The sequence below is a fragment of the Corylus avellana genome, chromosome ca3, assembly GCF_901000735.1.
Source record: "Corylus avellana chromosome ca3, CavTom2PMs-1.0".
Classification (NCBI taxonomy): Eukaryota; Viridiplantae; Streptophyta; class Magnoliopsida; order Fagales; family Betulaceae; genus Corylus; species Corylus avellana.
In genome coordinates this window covers 3047527-3063816 of record NC_081543.1, presented here as the reverse complement: position 1 = coordinate 3063816, position 16290 = coordinate 3047527, and the positions used below count along the sequence as shown (strand labels likewise).

At 36.1% G+C, this 16290-nt stretch overlaps 2 protein-coding genes across 3 annotated transcripts; one reads left to right on the top strand and one right to left on the bottom strand.

Moving 5' to 3' along the window:
• The first annotated feature begins 1248 nt into the window (after nucleotides 1-1248).
• LOC132176041 (zinc finger protein BRUTUS-like At1g18910) lies at nucleotides 1249-12194 on the top strand. The gene is made up of 13 exons (XM_059588154.1): nucleotides 1249-1548; nucleotides 3440-3658; nucleotides 5450-5644; nucleotides 5721-5850; nucleotides 5902-6073; nucleotides 6200-6431; nucleotides 6649-8339; nucleotides 8587-8796; nucleotides 8891-9028; nucleotides 10551-10785; nucleotides 10877-10936; nucleotides 11819-11890; nucleotides 11983-12194. The coding sequence occupies exons 1-13, from the start codon at nucleotides 1288-1290 to the stop codon at nucleotides 12082-12084; spliced, it is 3717 nt and encodes a 1238-aa protein (XP_059444137.1). The 5' UTR covers nucleotides 1249-1287; the 3' UTR covers nucleotides 12085-12194.
• Nucleotides 12195-12462: 268 nt separating this feature from the next.
• LOC132176529 (LOB domain-containing protein 27-like) lies at nucleotides 12463-14667 on the bottom strand. Of its 2 annotated transcripts, none has more exons than XM_059588765.1 (3): nucleotides 13904-14667; nucleotides 13529-13653; nucleotides 12463-12819 (listed from the first exon to the last, which is right to left on the bottom strand). In XM_059588765.1, exons 1-2 carry the CDS (start codon nucleotides 14665-14667, stop codon nucleotides 13548-13550), a joined length of 870 nt encoding a protein of 289 aa, XP_059444748.1. In that variant the 3' UTR covers nucleotides 12463-12819; nucleotides 13529-13547. The 2 variants fall into 2 exon arrangements, with proteins under 2 accessions (XP_059444748.1, XP_059444749.1); XM_059588766.1 differs by having other exon boundaries at nucleotides 13529-13650.
• Nucleotides 14668-16290: the final 1623 nt, after the last annotated feature.

Genomic DNA, 16290 nt, shown 5'->3' with positions numbered 1-16290 from the left:
ATTTGCACTTTACTTGGGTTAGTGGTGCACATGTAGGCTTGAGCCAAGTTGAGCCCAAACCATTCTAAGAGTATTGGGCCCTAAACCCAACCCTTAACCTGTAGGTTTGGTTGATTCTAATAAAATATTAGTTGGTAGTGGATCATAGTCCTAGTCCACTATACAAAAGCTGAGTCACCTAGTTGGAAGACAAGGCCCATGCTGACAGGGCAGATAATTCCATGTGTCAGAACGAGGAATGCTCGTGCTGGGTCCAAGGTGGACACACGCCGGAGTGTGGACACTTTGAGGTTGCCAAGCTCACGTGAGGACAACGTACGGACGGCATGGACTAGGCCTTCTTTGCGGTACTTACCGAACCCAATGTCTTTTAGTATGCGTTATGCAAACGTGGAAGCCCATTAAGATAATCCGATTAATTATTTGCTTCTAGCGCGGGAAATTTTAAACAATTGGGAGAGGAGACTTCCCAACCCACACTCTCGTTCGCCGCGTACATGACACATCCCTTACTATATGAATAGCATGGAAGATTTTTGGTAAGATTAAGGTTAGATGTTTTTGACACGAAAATAGTAATTTGACGTGAAATTATATTCTTAACTAGAATTTTAAGATGAGGAGACAAAACTAAAAAAGATTATTTTTTTTTTAGGCTAAAAATTAATTTTGGAGGATCCATGTCATAAAATACATAGAATTGACATTTTTAAAATTTTGGGTGACTTGAACCTCGAGGTTAATCGTTTCAATACGATTCAGACTCGATATGCGATATTTATGGCTAACAAATTTTTACATAATTCTTAAATCCGACACAAATTTAAGACGAAATTAACGAATTAAAATTAAAAGATCTAACATTTTTAATTAAAGTAGTTGATAATTTTATAGTAATGTTTTAATAAACACAAATTGCTAATCTAAATTTAGACGGTTGAATATATATGGTAGAGCGTCACAGCACGCGCCATTAGGCCGCTTGCCCCATCAATCATCATTGTCAACCGCCAAAAATAACAAACCCTCGTCCCGTTAATCATTAGGTACAACGTCTCCATCGCCCTCCGGCGAAACCAAAACATACACAGAATTTTTAATGGAAAAAATAAATAAAAAAATAATCAACAATTGAAAAAAAAAAGGCTTTCAACTTCCAAACAGAGACCAAACGCCACCGAGAGAGAGAGATTGGATTTGGGGGCTTAAATTCCCAATGCGAAACCTTCCTCGCTCCTTTCTCGGCGTTCATGGTGGGTGGTGGTGGTGGCGATCCTCTACTGGTAGATGGAAGCCGACGATGACGACGTCGTTTTCCCAGTGGCGGAGCCTCTGGCTGGTGTTCCGCTCGCCGACGCGCCCATTCTCTTGTTCGTTTGCTTCCACAAGGCTCTGCGCTTGGAGCTCGCCCAGCTCCGCCGCGATGCGGTGAAGGCATCGGAGGTGGCGGAGAACGGATCCCACGGCCGCGAGCTGGTGCTCAAGCTCCGGGGGAGGTTCGAGTTTCTGAACCTTGTGTATAAATACCACAGCGCTACGGAAGATGAGGTAGTTTTTCCTTATTTTGGTTTTTTCTAGGTTTGTTACACTCTGTTTGGTCGGTAAGAAAATGAAGGAAAAGAAAGAAAGTTTTAAACTTTGGAAAGTAGGAAGAGAATAGGGATACCTTTTTGTGGTTAAAAGACACGTGGCAGGCACTGGTTTTGGGGTTGATTGCCTTTTTGTTGTGGTTTGTGGGGGAAAAAGAGAATGAAAAAGAAATTGATGGAAAAAGGAGAATCGTTAATTTCTCACGTCTAAAGCACTATTTTTGGGTTTAATTAAAAATTCACTCATATTTAGCTCTGGGTTCCAAATATTTGAGAATCATCCATTTTATGTTATTATTGGTCCTGATCCTTCGTTTTCCCATAGCTATACTATATATTTGTTCATCTTTGTTATGGGTTCTTTAGCCTTTAGAATTTAGTGATTTGAAAGAGGTGAAATTGTGTATTGTAAATAGCTAGAGGGAGCATCGTGCTTCGTGATGCGTGCTAACAACTAGAAAGTTGACTTTTGACATATAATAAGTTGCATGGATTAGTATAACAATCATTGTCATAGCTTAGAGGTTGGTATCTTCTTTTTATCAGATCGAAATGCCAAAGTGATGGCACTTTTTTTTTAAAAAAAAATTGTGATTGATTCTGCAATGTTAGATTTGCTTTGGCAAACAATCAAGCAGCTTAAATATTATCTGTCACAAGATGTCTCATTTATTACTTGTAGATTAGTGAAGGCAGATATATTTGCAGTTTAATCGAAAATAAGTTTTTGTTAAGCTGTTAAAATATTATACCCTCTCGATCAATTAGACATAAATCAGTAAGAGCATCTCAAGCAGTGTTTTTAAATTAGCTTTTTATTTAAATTTAGTTATTTTATTAACTTTTCTTGTTCCAACAAATACTGTAAAATAGAAGGTTTTCCTACTACTGTAACAGTGAACTTTCATATTTACAAGTTATTAGTGTAGCAATTTGTAAGTAATATTTTATTATATTTTTTCTTTCTTTCTATTTTTTTAATCTTTTCTCTCTTCTTCTCTCTTTATCTCTTTTTATGGGGAATACAAGGAAATGATAAAAAACTAATAAAATAATACTAAAAAATAATATTTAATTAGAGTAGATGGTTAAAATAGATGTTCTTATTGGAGTGTGTGGTAAAAAACTAGTAGCTAAAATGAAAAAAAGTTGTATTTTGAGTAATAAAATGAAAACTCTTACTGGAGATACTCTTTAAATTAGCACTTCATATAGAATCAGTTCATTTTAGAATGTTGATGTTTCAAATTTCTGCCTCCAAATAATTGGAACTTGTCATTAGTTCAAATTCAATTAATATATCCGTATATATTGTGAGTTCAGTCTATTATAGTGGGTTAATGCAAAATAGAAATAGAAAAAATAAAGCAAAACAATCGCAAGATAACCACTTAAATCAAAGCTCAATCTCTCTCAATTTTCAAGGATAAGATAGTTTCTTTCTCTTAATAACTTCACAAGACACACACCAGCTCGAGAGAAAACAAACAAAGCTGAATTCGAATATATTTATCTCCCACTGTCAGCTAGAGCAAGTCGGCGTACGTAGTGTATGATATGGTGTGGGTGTGGCATATGGTGCTCTATGCACCAACCTGACCAATTCAAGCCATATCATCACTATAAGCTGTTGAAAATACAAATCAGAGATCTACCAAGAAAATGAAGAGAATGAGAAAACAAAAATCTAAGTTCGAGAATGGATGTTTTGATCTTTTTATGGAATGAAAAATCTTTTTATAATATCCACTGCAACTTTTAATCCTTGTTTGTTTTTTGTTTTTTTTTTGTACTCCTTTTCATGTCTATGGTTGCTTGATTAGAACTTGTGTTTTTTTCTTTTTTTGCAGGTTATCTTTATTGCACTTGATGTACATGTTAAAAATGTGGCATGCACATATTCACTGGAACATGAAAGCATTGATGACCTCTTTGATTCTATTTTTCATTGCTTGGATGTTCTATTGGAGGAAAAATGTAATATTTCCAAGGCTTTTCAAGAACTCATTTGTTCCATCAGCACCATTCAGGCCTCAATTTGCCAGCATATGGTGAAAGAAGAAGAGCAGGTACTTTATCATTGATAATGCTGCTCCACTAGATTACTTAGTTGCTTTGTCTATTATCTCTGAGTTAGGGTTATTTTTGATACACTCTTTGGCTTGTGAAATCTATTGTTCCTCACTTGGTTGCAATCTGTTTTGGTTCCTAGATTGGTTTATGGAAAAGGACATGCTTTAATAATCATAAGTTAATACAAGCTTTCCAGTTATTGTGGCATGGCTGACCATTTGTTGATCATAATTTTTTTATACTAATGTTGTGTTAAGTTTTACGTGTTGGCAAATTCATGTTCCAAAACATGGTATTTACGTTATATTTTGTAATGGGTAAATTAGGGTTGAGTCTTGTTAAATGTTTGAAATCTTCAATTTCAGCCTTCTTTCTCTCTCTCTCTCTCTTTCTCTTATTTATTTATTTATTTTTAACTTATCAAAAAAGAGAAGGCTGAAATTGAAGATTTCAAGACTTCGATTGATTGAACCAGTGTGACAAGTTCTCATACAAATTCTTGAGAGTTGAGAGTTTGATCAATCGAAGATGTGCATCAAGGGACATACTAAAACCCAAGAGTTCAATCAACACTTTGATTGACACTTGATCGGTTGAACATATGCAATCCTAAAACCCTACAATTCGATCGATACTTGATCAATTCAATGAGTGGAAGACTTTTTTTATTCAGCCAACTTATGTTTTGAAATCTAGGTTTTACCCTACCTATATAAGCCTATTGAGGCACAATTTTCAATGAGAGAGGGTGCGGTCATTACATACACTTGGAAGAGAAACCTAAACACTTGGAGCCAAATCAGAGATTAATCCTTTCCTTCTTTGTTACCATTAAACCACATTAAGAAAACCTTCAACGCGGCTTCAGCCATCGGAGTTCCTGGTTGTAGCGAGTTCGTTCGTTCGTGGAGATTCCATAGAAGAAGGCCAGAGTTGTGAAGCCACTGCAGCGGGAGGCAAACGGATCTTTTGCTGGGGCTGCAAGCCTGTGTTTAGGTTATAGAGGTTTTATGAGTAGATTGGTTGTAACACTTTAATCTTCTAGTGGAATTCCTTTGAGGTTCACTGGCCCCTATAGTGGTTTTTTGTTTTGAAGAGTTATTAAAAAATTTCCACTATGTTATCAAAATATTTGTGTTGATTACTTTATGCTTTCTTGGATTTTTTCAGTCATAACTTTGGTGTTTGGATTGAGATATTCACTGTTTACCATTGTTTGGGGTCCATCTAGTTTTTTCATGTTAAAAAGGACATGTTTCATATATTTGTGTCATGATTTTAGTATTTTAAAGTTATCTTGTTAATAGTTCCAAATTGTCTACTATTCGCTCCTCTTTTTTTTGGGATAAGTTAGTGGTCGCAAGGGGAGGGGAGGGGAGGGTCTCCAGCCACTTGTGCTGACCCTAGGGGTAAAGTGGCATAAAGTTTTGCATGCAGCATTAAAATCAAGTAATATATGGGTCTTAAGAAGGATGTTTAGTCTATCATGCCAATTGGTGCTGTTAGCCTCATTGTGTACTGAAATAGTCAGCAGCCAGTGCCATCAAGTTCCCCCAGATCATTGTTAAAGCAGAAATCCTAAATTTACGAGTAGCTTTGGTGGCTGATGCTCTTACAATGCATGAATTTTATATTGGATCCTTTAATGAATATTCAAGATTGCACTTTTCAAGCATTTATTTTGAGTAATACCGAATCTTGTTGTTTCATACAGATTCATAGTTGTATTCTCTGTACTTAACATTGCAATATACAAAATGACTGTGTTGTTAATGTGCATGGTACAGGTTTTTCCATTGCTGATGCAGAAATTCTCTTCCAAAGAACAGGGTTCACTTGTGTGGCAGTTCATATGTAGTGTTCCAGTAATGCTGATAGAAGAATTTTTTCCATGGATGATCTCCTTTCTTTCTCCGGAGGAACAACTGGATGTTACTCATTGTATAAAAGAAATTGTACCCAGAGAAAAATCATTGCAAGAGGTAGACTCTCAGCTAAATTCTCACCTCAATTTGGTTCAACTTTCTGAATGTGACTGGTTCAAATATGTTTGTGAAGGTGGTGGTTTCTTGGCTTGGAAACAATAATCAACCCTCCTCTGGTATCCACATTAGGACTGTAAAAGGTGTTCAATGTCCTGATGGATCTGCAGATATGAGAAGGATAGTCAAATTGCATTCATCTCGAAGTTTGTTTTGTGAAAATTGGAATTGGATAAAAGCATGTTGTATCCAAAAAGATGTCGGAAACAATCCGATTGATTGTCTTAGTCTTTGGCATGGTGCCATCATGAAAGATTTTCAAGAAATTCTGGAAGAGCTATACCAATTAAGAAGCTCAAGCAGTTTTTCAAATCTACATTTAATAATCATCCGGCTAAAATTTCTTGCTGATATCCTTAGCTTCTACAGGTAATTAATATGATTGCTGAAGCACTTCCTTCTAACAGACACAACATACTTGATCAGGCTGCTGATTAGAATATCTCTTTCTTGTTCACGTGTCGTAATTCTCTGCGGAAAATTTGTAATTTACAGCAATGCCTTGAAGAAATTTTTTTACCCTGTATTAAATCAACTTGCCAATGGCTGCCTGTCTCCCTCCATTGAAGAATTTCCCTTTGCAAGTCAAATTGAAGGTCTACAGCTGCTGCTACAATACAATGGCCAAAATGGTATACCTTTGTGCAAGTTTCTGGAGAAGCTTTTCACAAAGCTTGAGTCTTTCGTGCTGGGAGTTAGAAAACAGTTTGCCTTTCAAGCGAGGGAGGTAAACTGCTTCTAGTTTTGTTGTCATTATATAGCATGTGAAGGGGGTAATTCAACCATTACTAGTCATATTGAGCATTTGGTGATAACTATGTTCCATTTGCAATGGGTATTGTGCAATGACTTCCAGAAGTCCCTCTTAAAACCTGTCATAGATAAGTTATTCACAAAATGTTTTCCATATTGCGTCATTTGACAATTTTTCCAGTTTTTAACAGGTCTTTCCAATTATTAGCAAGAAATGCTGCCATGAAATGCAACAGCGACTTATGTACATGAGCCTTAATACAATGCCACTTGGGTTGCTAAAGTGCGCAATTACTTGGTTTTCAGCTCATTTATCTAGGAATGAATCCAGGTCCATTCTTCGCAGCATAAAGCAGGGAGATTCTTTTGAAAATAAATCTTTTGCATCCCTCATACGGAAGTGGTTTCAACTTGGTTATTCAGGAAAGATCTCTATCGAAAAATTCAGAGAGGATTTGCAGAACATTTTCAAGAACAGATGCTCTTTTCTATCTGAGCAAATCAAGGAAACTTCTGGATCTTCTTCCTTACACTCAGATATGCAACTTCCTGAAGGATCTAACCCTAGGCCAACTGAGGGCAAGAACTGTTTTTCTTCATCTTCTAGCCCCCACACTGCAAAGAAGTATGAGACCTCGTACTCCAGTGCAATCAATTTGCACGTATTTTTCCCCAAAACAATAAAGATGGTGCATCCTTTTCCTGGTGATAAGAGTTGTTCTAGTTCCATTATCAATGAATCAAAACCAGTGGACCTCATCTTTTTCTTCCACAAAGCTCTCAAGAACGATTTGGAGTACCTTGTCTTTGGCTCAGCTCAGTTGGCTGACAATGTAGGCCTCCTCATGGATTTCCGTCGGCGCTTCCATCTCATACGTTTTCTGTTTCAGATCCATAGTGACGCAGAGGATGAGGTTGCTTTTCCAGCTTTGGAGGCAAAGGGGAAAGTACCAAACATTAGCCACTCCTATACCATTGACCACAAACTGGAAGTTGACCACTTCAGTAGAATTTCACTTATTTTAGACAAGATGTATGAATTGCAAGTTTCAGTTTCTAGTGTTGATTCTAATACACTGGATCAGAGAATGGTGAAGCATCACCGGCTGTGTGGGAGGCTGCATAACATGTGCAAATCAATGCATAAATTACTCTCCAACCATATTCACCGCGAAGAAGTTGAACTTTGGCCCTTATTTAGAGAAAACTTCTCCATTGATGAGCAAGAAAAGATCATAGGACGCATTCTTGGAAGAATAAGTGCAGAAGTATTGCAAGATATGATACCCTGGCTGATGGCATCTTTAACAGATGAAGAACAGCATGTTACGATGTCCTTATGGCGCAAGGCTACAAAATGTACAATGTTTGATGATTGGTTAGGAGAATGGTCAGAAGGATATAATATAGCAAAGGTGCCAGAGGAATCAAGTATCTCCCCTTCATGCACTGCAGATCCACTAGAGATTATTTCAACATATCTGTCTAAAGAAGTCCTTGACAAACAAAAAAGAGGAACGCTTGAAAAAAGCAGTGATTTTCCTCAAAGAGATTGTGTTGATGAAAATATTGAGCCATTTAGAAACTGCAATGTGGATGATAAAGAAAAGGTCCTCAATATAGATCAAAATAACCACGACTGTTCAGAATGTACAAAACTTTTCAGTGACAGTGACAAGAAGAGACGCAATGAAGTAACAGGTGTCACAGATCATACGGATAAATCGGATCAATTGTTTCAAGGACCAAAGAACTCTTGGCACTGCGAACACCTTCTAACAACAAGTCAAGAAGATCTGGAGGCTGCAATAAGAAGAGTATCCGGTGATTCTTCCTTGGATCTGCAGAAAAAATCATATATAATCCAGAATCTGCTAATGAGGTAGGTCTTATGCATATCTTTTTTTCTTTATAACCTTTTTAAGCTTTTCTTCTTCTCCTTATGAGTAGGGAGTAAGGCCATCATTGAGGATACTGGCAAGATAGTTTATTGGAAGTATAATAGGTAGGCACGTAAGAGTTCATGGCACATAGGGTATTCCATTAGCAAAATCAAAATATTCAAATTCATGGCCTATATGTCCACTACATGCTTATGGTATTTGACAGTGGTGTCCATCGTGTATCAGCCGTTGGATTGTTGGACAACAGATATCTCATTCTGTCCCAAGTAATGGGGAAGATATTCCTGGTCACCTTCCATCTTATCGGGATCCTCTCAAACTAACCTTTGGTTGCAAACACTACAAGAGGAGCTGTAAGCTTTTTGCTGCCTGTTGCAACCAGCTCTATACATGCAGACATTGCCATGATGAGGTGGCCGACCATTCTGTAGATAGGTATGTCAGTGTGAGCGATTTCTACTTTCACCTTGTAATTTTTTGAGGTTTTCATTTCTCTTCATCACATTTGCCACTGCTTCTTATATTACAGGAAATCTATTAAAAAGATGATGTGCATGAAGTGCTTGAAAATTCAACCGATTGGGCCGAAATGCTCCACTGTTTCCTGTGATAATTTATCCATGGCAAGATATTATTGCAAGATCTGCAAGTTATTTGATGATGCAAGGTGATGCAGTATGATCGACCTACTTCAGTATCCCAATTTTATGCAATGAAATTCTGATTTTTGTGTTGCTTCACCTTTATAGTATTAATAGAAACTAGAAAAACAGACCCAAAAATATTGTCTTAAAATATATTTACTTAATATTTCTTTGCTTAATATGTCTTTCAAGAAAACTATTGATTTCTGGAAAGAAGCTTGAGAGGGGTTGCAATGATTAGCCTAAAGCACCATTTGGACTTATTGTCAGTTAAAACCACAATTTATTTTAAAATTGAAAAGGTATTTGGTAAGTGGATTATTAGTTATTCTTTTGCGTTACCAAACAACTTTTCTTTTTTCTTTCCTTTTTCACTTTTTTATTTAAAAAATAAATGAACACCATGTAATACCATACAGGGACCTCATTGTTAAAGATAAAAAAATAAAAAGCATTCCTGGCAGTGGACATGACTTAACCAGAGATTATTTGCGGACATCAAACCTTTAATTTTGGATGGTGAAGTCTAACCAGTTTATATATATGAGACAGCTCATTATCTCCCCGCTACTGATCATTTTATTTGACGAAACAGTTCTTTTGCATTATTACCCGAACGAGAGATACACAAAACTGATTCAGTGATGCTCAGCATTTTATAAGTGCACTAGGTTGCAGCCAAATGAATCTCACTCAGATTTTTTAAGTAGGTACCAATGAACTCTATAGTCACTTAATAATTGGTCAGGCTTTTAGTTCCCTAGAAGATTATATGCATAAGAGCTTCCAAATGTTGTCAGTTATGACACTTGAAAATTTAAAATTGCTTGTTTTTCAGGATGAATATTAAAGTTGAGATGCCTCAAGGATGAATTATCATTTCGAAATAGCACTAACATGGTTGCATCATATCAATATGTTAAGGATTGCAACATCTCAGATATGGGGAAACGACATGAGTAGTTATAACTTGGAGTTTATCTCAATTCTCAGCTTCAATATTTAAAATTACACGTGTCATAAACTATCATTTTGCAACAGGTCTTATGCTGATCCCGCATTCATGATTAATCAAAGTGCGGCATGCTAAATAAAGTAGTATAATTATATGAATGCGAAATCAACAAATTCAATTGAGACTTTGTGTGCCTAACAGTTTGCAGCTAGTAGCTAAAAATGGGATATGTACAGGATTTTAACCCTACTCATTACTATTTACTAATAATTGAAAGCAAACAGTAGGATAACCTGGTTACCTTTTTGTATTCATGATATCTTAGTTCAATGCTTTAACCACCACAATGATCCTATAAGAATGTATCGTATAATTTCTAGCTTTTGCTTTTTATAATTATATATAATTTTTTGTATTGTCCAATTCAACAAGTCTGTGTGTGTGTTTTTAAATGAATGACAGTGATTTAGGATAAGTTTAATGTTACCTTGCATGAACTATCTGGCTATAATGTTACCTTGCATGACCTATCTGGCTATGTTGATTTTAGCTACCTAAACTTCTCATCTAATATAAAGGTTGTTTAACAGAGAAATCTATCACTGCCCTTACTGTAACCTGTGCCGAGTTGGGAAGGGATTGGGCATTGACTACTTCCACTGCATGAATTGCAATGCTTGTATGTCACGTTCTCTTTCAGCTCATATATGCAGGGAGAAATGTTTAGAGGATAACTGCCCCATATGCCACGAATACATCTTCACATCCAGCTCTCCAGTGAAGGCCCTTCCATGTGGTCATTTAATGCACTCAACATGTTTTCAGGTACTTAGCTCTTAGAGTACTTAACTTCTTCTTTTTTCTTCATTTTGGAAATATTCATGCTACTTTACCGGTGCTCTGTTTCTGTTGCTAGGACTACACCTGTAGTCACTATACCTGCCCAATCTGTTGCAAGTCACTTGGAGACATGCAGGTCAGTTACTAGATATTTCCTTTCTCATCAGTTCAGCAACTTTCATGCTAACAATATATTGCTGCAAACTCATCGTTTCTGGAAAATTTTACATTTAATATTAAACTGTTTATAAACATCTTCATCTTGAACATGCTAAAAAAAAATCAGCTAAATTTTCAGAACTTGGAATTCACTTTAAACAAGTTTAAAGACATCTTAATCTTGAATAAGTTTATTTTAAGCTAAAGCCATTCTAGTCCAAGAATCAAAATTTTTTGTTGTAACCTTTCTCTCTGAGTAATTTGTTCTCTATGGTTGTCTGGATGAAATCAAGCCATAAGATAAGAAGTAAATTAACCAAAAGCTAATATCTTTTGGGTCAAATTTAGCTCAATCTATACCTACTTCATATATCATAATGTCTCGAGTGTTGGAGTTTCATACATGACCTTTTCTATTTCATAGGGCATATTAGATTTCATAGATCTAATGGTATATATATATTGCCACATGGTGAATATGTTGTCACATCATTTAAAATTTTTAAATTATGTAACACTATATACGCTGTTAGATACAACAAAATCTAATATGGACTATGAAATGAAGAGAATCCTATTCCGTGTAATTAAAGGGTCAATCCTCATGTACACGTCTATAGACATACATGCTATGGGCTGGGAAATAGAACAGTTAGTGTACAGAAAGCCTCATGCATCTCGCACCTTTAACTACTTCAAAATTTCCACTGAAATTTCATGATTATATTATATGTTTGAAGAGCACTTTCTAGCTGTAGAAGAGTCAGTCGACCCATTTATTTGATTCAGATATCTTGATGAATTGAACTGTCTCCAATAGCTGTTGTGTTGAAGCTCCTAAATTTTAAATGTCTTGCAGGTATATTTTAGAATGTTAGATGCATTGTTGGCTGAAGATAAAATTCCAGATGAGTATGCTGGAAAAACTCAGGTTCATTATTGCTCTTTTAGTTCTCATACTCTACTTCTATCTTTTATGATGGCTCCAGTATATATTTTGATTGACTGTGAAAGGAATTGCAGGTCATACTATGCAATGATTGTGAGAAGAAAGGACCTACACCCTTCCATTGGCTTTACCACAAATGCTCTTATTGTGGTTCATTCAATACTAGGCTTCTATGATTCTGTTTCTTAGCGAGTGGCAATAATTGCTTCATCATGCTATAAATAATCCATATTTTACCCCTTGGGTTTGAGTGGAAGTACATTGTAATAAACATCTAAAATTTCATTATTTATCCATGAGATTATTGTAGTGTAAGCCCCTTTCCTTCACTCTTTTCTTCAATTTTTTTTTCCTGAGCTCAAAATCTTTTAGTTTGTAACTTGTTTCTAGATATACTTGGTAATTTTTTGGTGTTCGAGGATTCATCACCTGCTTCACCTCATAATATGCAAGAACATATGTTGGTATGTCCCTTTATCAAATAGGTGCTAAACGTTTCTTCCTTTTTTTAACACTTCTTGTCAACTATGTAATCTGCAGAGGTCATTCAGTTGTACATGGGTATTAATAGTGTGCATAGACAATGACAAAAGTAGAACAACTTCTCAGCTTTGACAATCTGTTCTTGAGTTTCTTTTGAATCTCTAGAGTCGACAGAAGTTACTAGTTGGTTTCATTCAGGTAGGTGGGGGTTTTAAGCCTGTGGGGATTGAGGATCTGGATTTCTGTGTCCCCCCATTTAGCTCTGTACTTTATGATGATAATCATGCAACCTTAAAAACCTTAATAGATGGTAGAAGCAGTAAATACATATGTAAGTAGTCCACATCGGTGCATAAACAACTATGGGTAGCTTTTAGGCCTCTTTTTGTGATTGATCACAGCAGTCCTTGGCAACATAGCTCGACTTCCTACATCATAAATGATTAATGTCATGTGTTCCTTCAATTAATATGAAGCTAAGCTGCATCATGATATCATAATTGGAATTGATAGAAATGTGCTCCCTCCTAGGAATTAATATGAACCTAAACCTTTAGTTTGTCAACTTTAACTTGTACCATAAAATGGTTTCTCACTATTTCACTTCCTAGTCCTACTGGAAATGGAGAGGATCTTGATCCTATTGGGAATGGGGTCCACATGTTCGGCTAAACAAAATGGCGAACATTTACATATGGTAGTAGTTATAGGATTTTTTCTTTCTTTCGTTTTGATAGGTTTAAGTGACCTCTGGTCATGTTTATATAGAAAGGTATGACACAAAATGACATAGATTTACTTAAAAGAGTAATGTTGTAAATTACATTTTTATCCCACATTAGCATTGTGAGATAAAAATGTGGTTCCTAGCATTTCTCCAGCATATAAATGCAGTGACTATCGGTGTGCTTTCACATTAATCTGCTAAGTTTGATAAAGATTCACATGCAACAAATACAAATTTATTTAGAAACTTCAAATATTGCAAATAATTGATTATAAAGTTTCCTATGAGATGTGAAACTCTACTAAAGGACAAAAATATAACAAGAAAAAGAGGAAGCTCAAAATTTTGGATTTTACTATTACTCAATTTTGGGGAGAATAAAAAATAAAGAATTGAAAGCAAGCAGATACTTCTCTTGCGCTCATTTGTTCAGTTGACACTGGTAAGACTGAAGCGTGCTGCAGCATTCTTCAACTCATTCTCTGCAACATGCTCAGTGGATTGGGTTGTATCTTTCAATGATTCTTCCGAGCTGCTGGTTACATTAACTTGTCAGATTGAGAATCAAATGAAAATTAAATTAAAATTGCAATATCAACTTAATTTATGAGAACTTAACCACCATGAACAAAGCTTATTAGCCCTATATCTTACCCTCAACCCTTGTCTGGCCAATTGTGACAAAATAATTTTATGATTCCAAAGAAGCAGAAAAGAACAGAATAAAAATAACACAATCAACACTAAGATTTAACGTCATAGAGAAGACAGAATGATAAATGTACCTTGACTCATAAGCTTCTTTGGAATCAATGTATGATTGTCGGTCATCGATTGTATCAAAAAAAGGGTGCAACTCATCATAGTCTTGAACTACTTCTTGTTGGATAGTTTGTTGTTGGGGGACAACCAATTGAGATTGAATTGCCATTGAATTGTTATTGTTATTGGCATAATTAGGCTGTTGAGCCCAAAATGAATTTGCCACGTTAATGTCCTTGGCATCCATGTAACCAGAGGTGTAGACGCCTTTGCTGCTGTTCGAGTAGGATTGCTGTTGGGGCACAGGCAAAGCTGCTGCAGGCACAGCATTATAATGTTGCGGAGTAGTATGATTGAAAAGTGAAAGTCCATTGCTAGGTGGCGCCATGCCTAATTCCAACTGCGAAGTCCCATCATCCGGCATAGACGAAATCTGATGATGCTGGCGGTACATCTCAAGCTGCGCCTGAACAGCATTAAGCTCCTCCTCCGCCTGCAGAACTTGGTACTTGAGTTGACAGATAATCCAGCAACACCCATATACGGGAAACTTGTCACGCATGTTTGCTTGATAAATGATGGACCTCATCGCCTCATTCTTCTGACCAGGCTCCAAATTTTTAAGTATTTTCAAGATGTTGCTGACGCCGAACAATTTGTGAGCGTTTTGAAACAACTTGGGCTGCTCGGGAGGAAAATATGGGGAGAGAGGGCATTCGGCCGAGCACCTTCGCCTTTGGTACTTGCATGCAGCGCAGGCCTGGCTTGTGCCGCCCTTAAGGGTCATATTTTCGAACACCTTATAGCTATTAACCCTCCTATAACAAACCCAAGAAGCAAAGTTTTAGGAATGGGTTAACAGGCGTGATATGTGAAAGAAATGGTTGAGAGAGAGACACAGAGAGAGAAAGGGCAATGTTGGAACTGAAATGGGTACGTAGCAATTTGATCTGAAAAGGTCTGATATGAAGCGGATTTTTCTGGGGGAGGGAAGAGACTGAGTAAAAGAAGAGATTGAGAAGGAGCCGAGATTATTGGGATGTTTCTCTCAAGTATGTGACCGTTAGGGACACATGTTTGGAGGGCGTGAGAGCCCTACCTTTTTGGGCCACCTTCCTGGTCAAATTTGCTAACCCCTTTTGGTCACATGCCTCATTAATTACCCAAAATGAAAATTCGACGTGGTTTTTTGCTTTTTAAGTCGTGGGATACTTACTCTGACTGGCTGTTTCAGTTTCACTCACGTGCATGCATGGGGAAGCCTAGCTGGCCATACTTCAATTGGATTGGACGGAAATAGTGCTTATTCTTTTTCTTTGTTTTTGTTTCCCTTTGAATTATCTGATGATTCAAGCTGTACTTTTGTTTGGTGGGGATTGCCTGTCCACGTGGATGGATGAGTAATTTTCTCATATTTAATTACAGTCTGTATAGGACTTTTTTTTTTTTTTCGGGTGCTATATATCTTTAGTTTGCTAAATGAAGAAGATTTTCATTTTTTTTTTTTTTAGCAACATCTTAAAAAGGGAGCAAATCAGTTTATGTTAAACTGTCACTAATTTTAAAAGTTTACACCGATTAGAAAAGTTGAATTCAATCTTTTTCACAACAAGTGAAATAAGATATACTCTCAATTTTGAGTGAAATAGAGAGGAACTAATTTGTAGTCTTTTAGATTTGTTTTGTTTCGCCTATATATATATATATATATATATATATATAAAAATCTGTGAAATCTAATCTAGACCATGAAACGATTCCTCTCTATGAAGATCATAATCCCAACAAATGACGTAGACCATGAAGCGATTTCTCTCTATGAAGATCATAATCCCAACAAATAACGTCCCGTAAAATATTTAATTGAAATAAGAGATAAAGTGTAAAGTTAAAGATCAAACTCAAAACATTTGTTATGATACCATGAAATGGGAGATTAAGAGTAGAATATTTAATTTATTTTGTTTATTTTTGGTTTTTAAGAAAAAAAGGGGGTATTTTAGGAAAAAAGACCAAAAAATTTTAATTTATTTTGAAATGAGGGATGAAGTATATATATATATATATATATATATATATATATATACTACTTACTAGCATGTGTAACTACTAACTTCTAAATAGCATGCATGTTATACAATAGAGTATTAACCAAGTCGAATCAACTTTATACTAGTATGTCTATTTAATATTCAAGCATAGTTTTGTGCCCACGAAAAATGATTGGAGTCCAAGTCAAGTATATCCAAACCTATTTGTGATTGGCTTTGTTCTATTACGGCCCAAATAGGTTTCAACTAGCGGGGGGGTTAAGTAATTTCCCCTTACTTTAATGAATTGCAAACCAAGTACTAGGCTCCTTGGATTATACATTTGCTGAAAGAATCAACATTTTCACTTGCCCAGGATA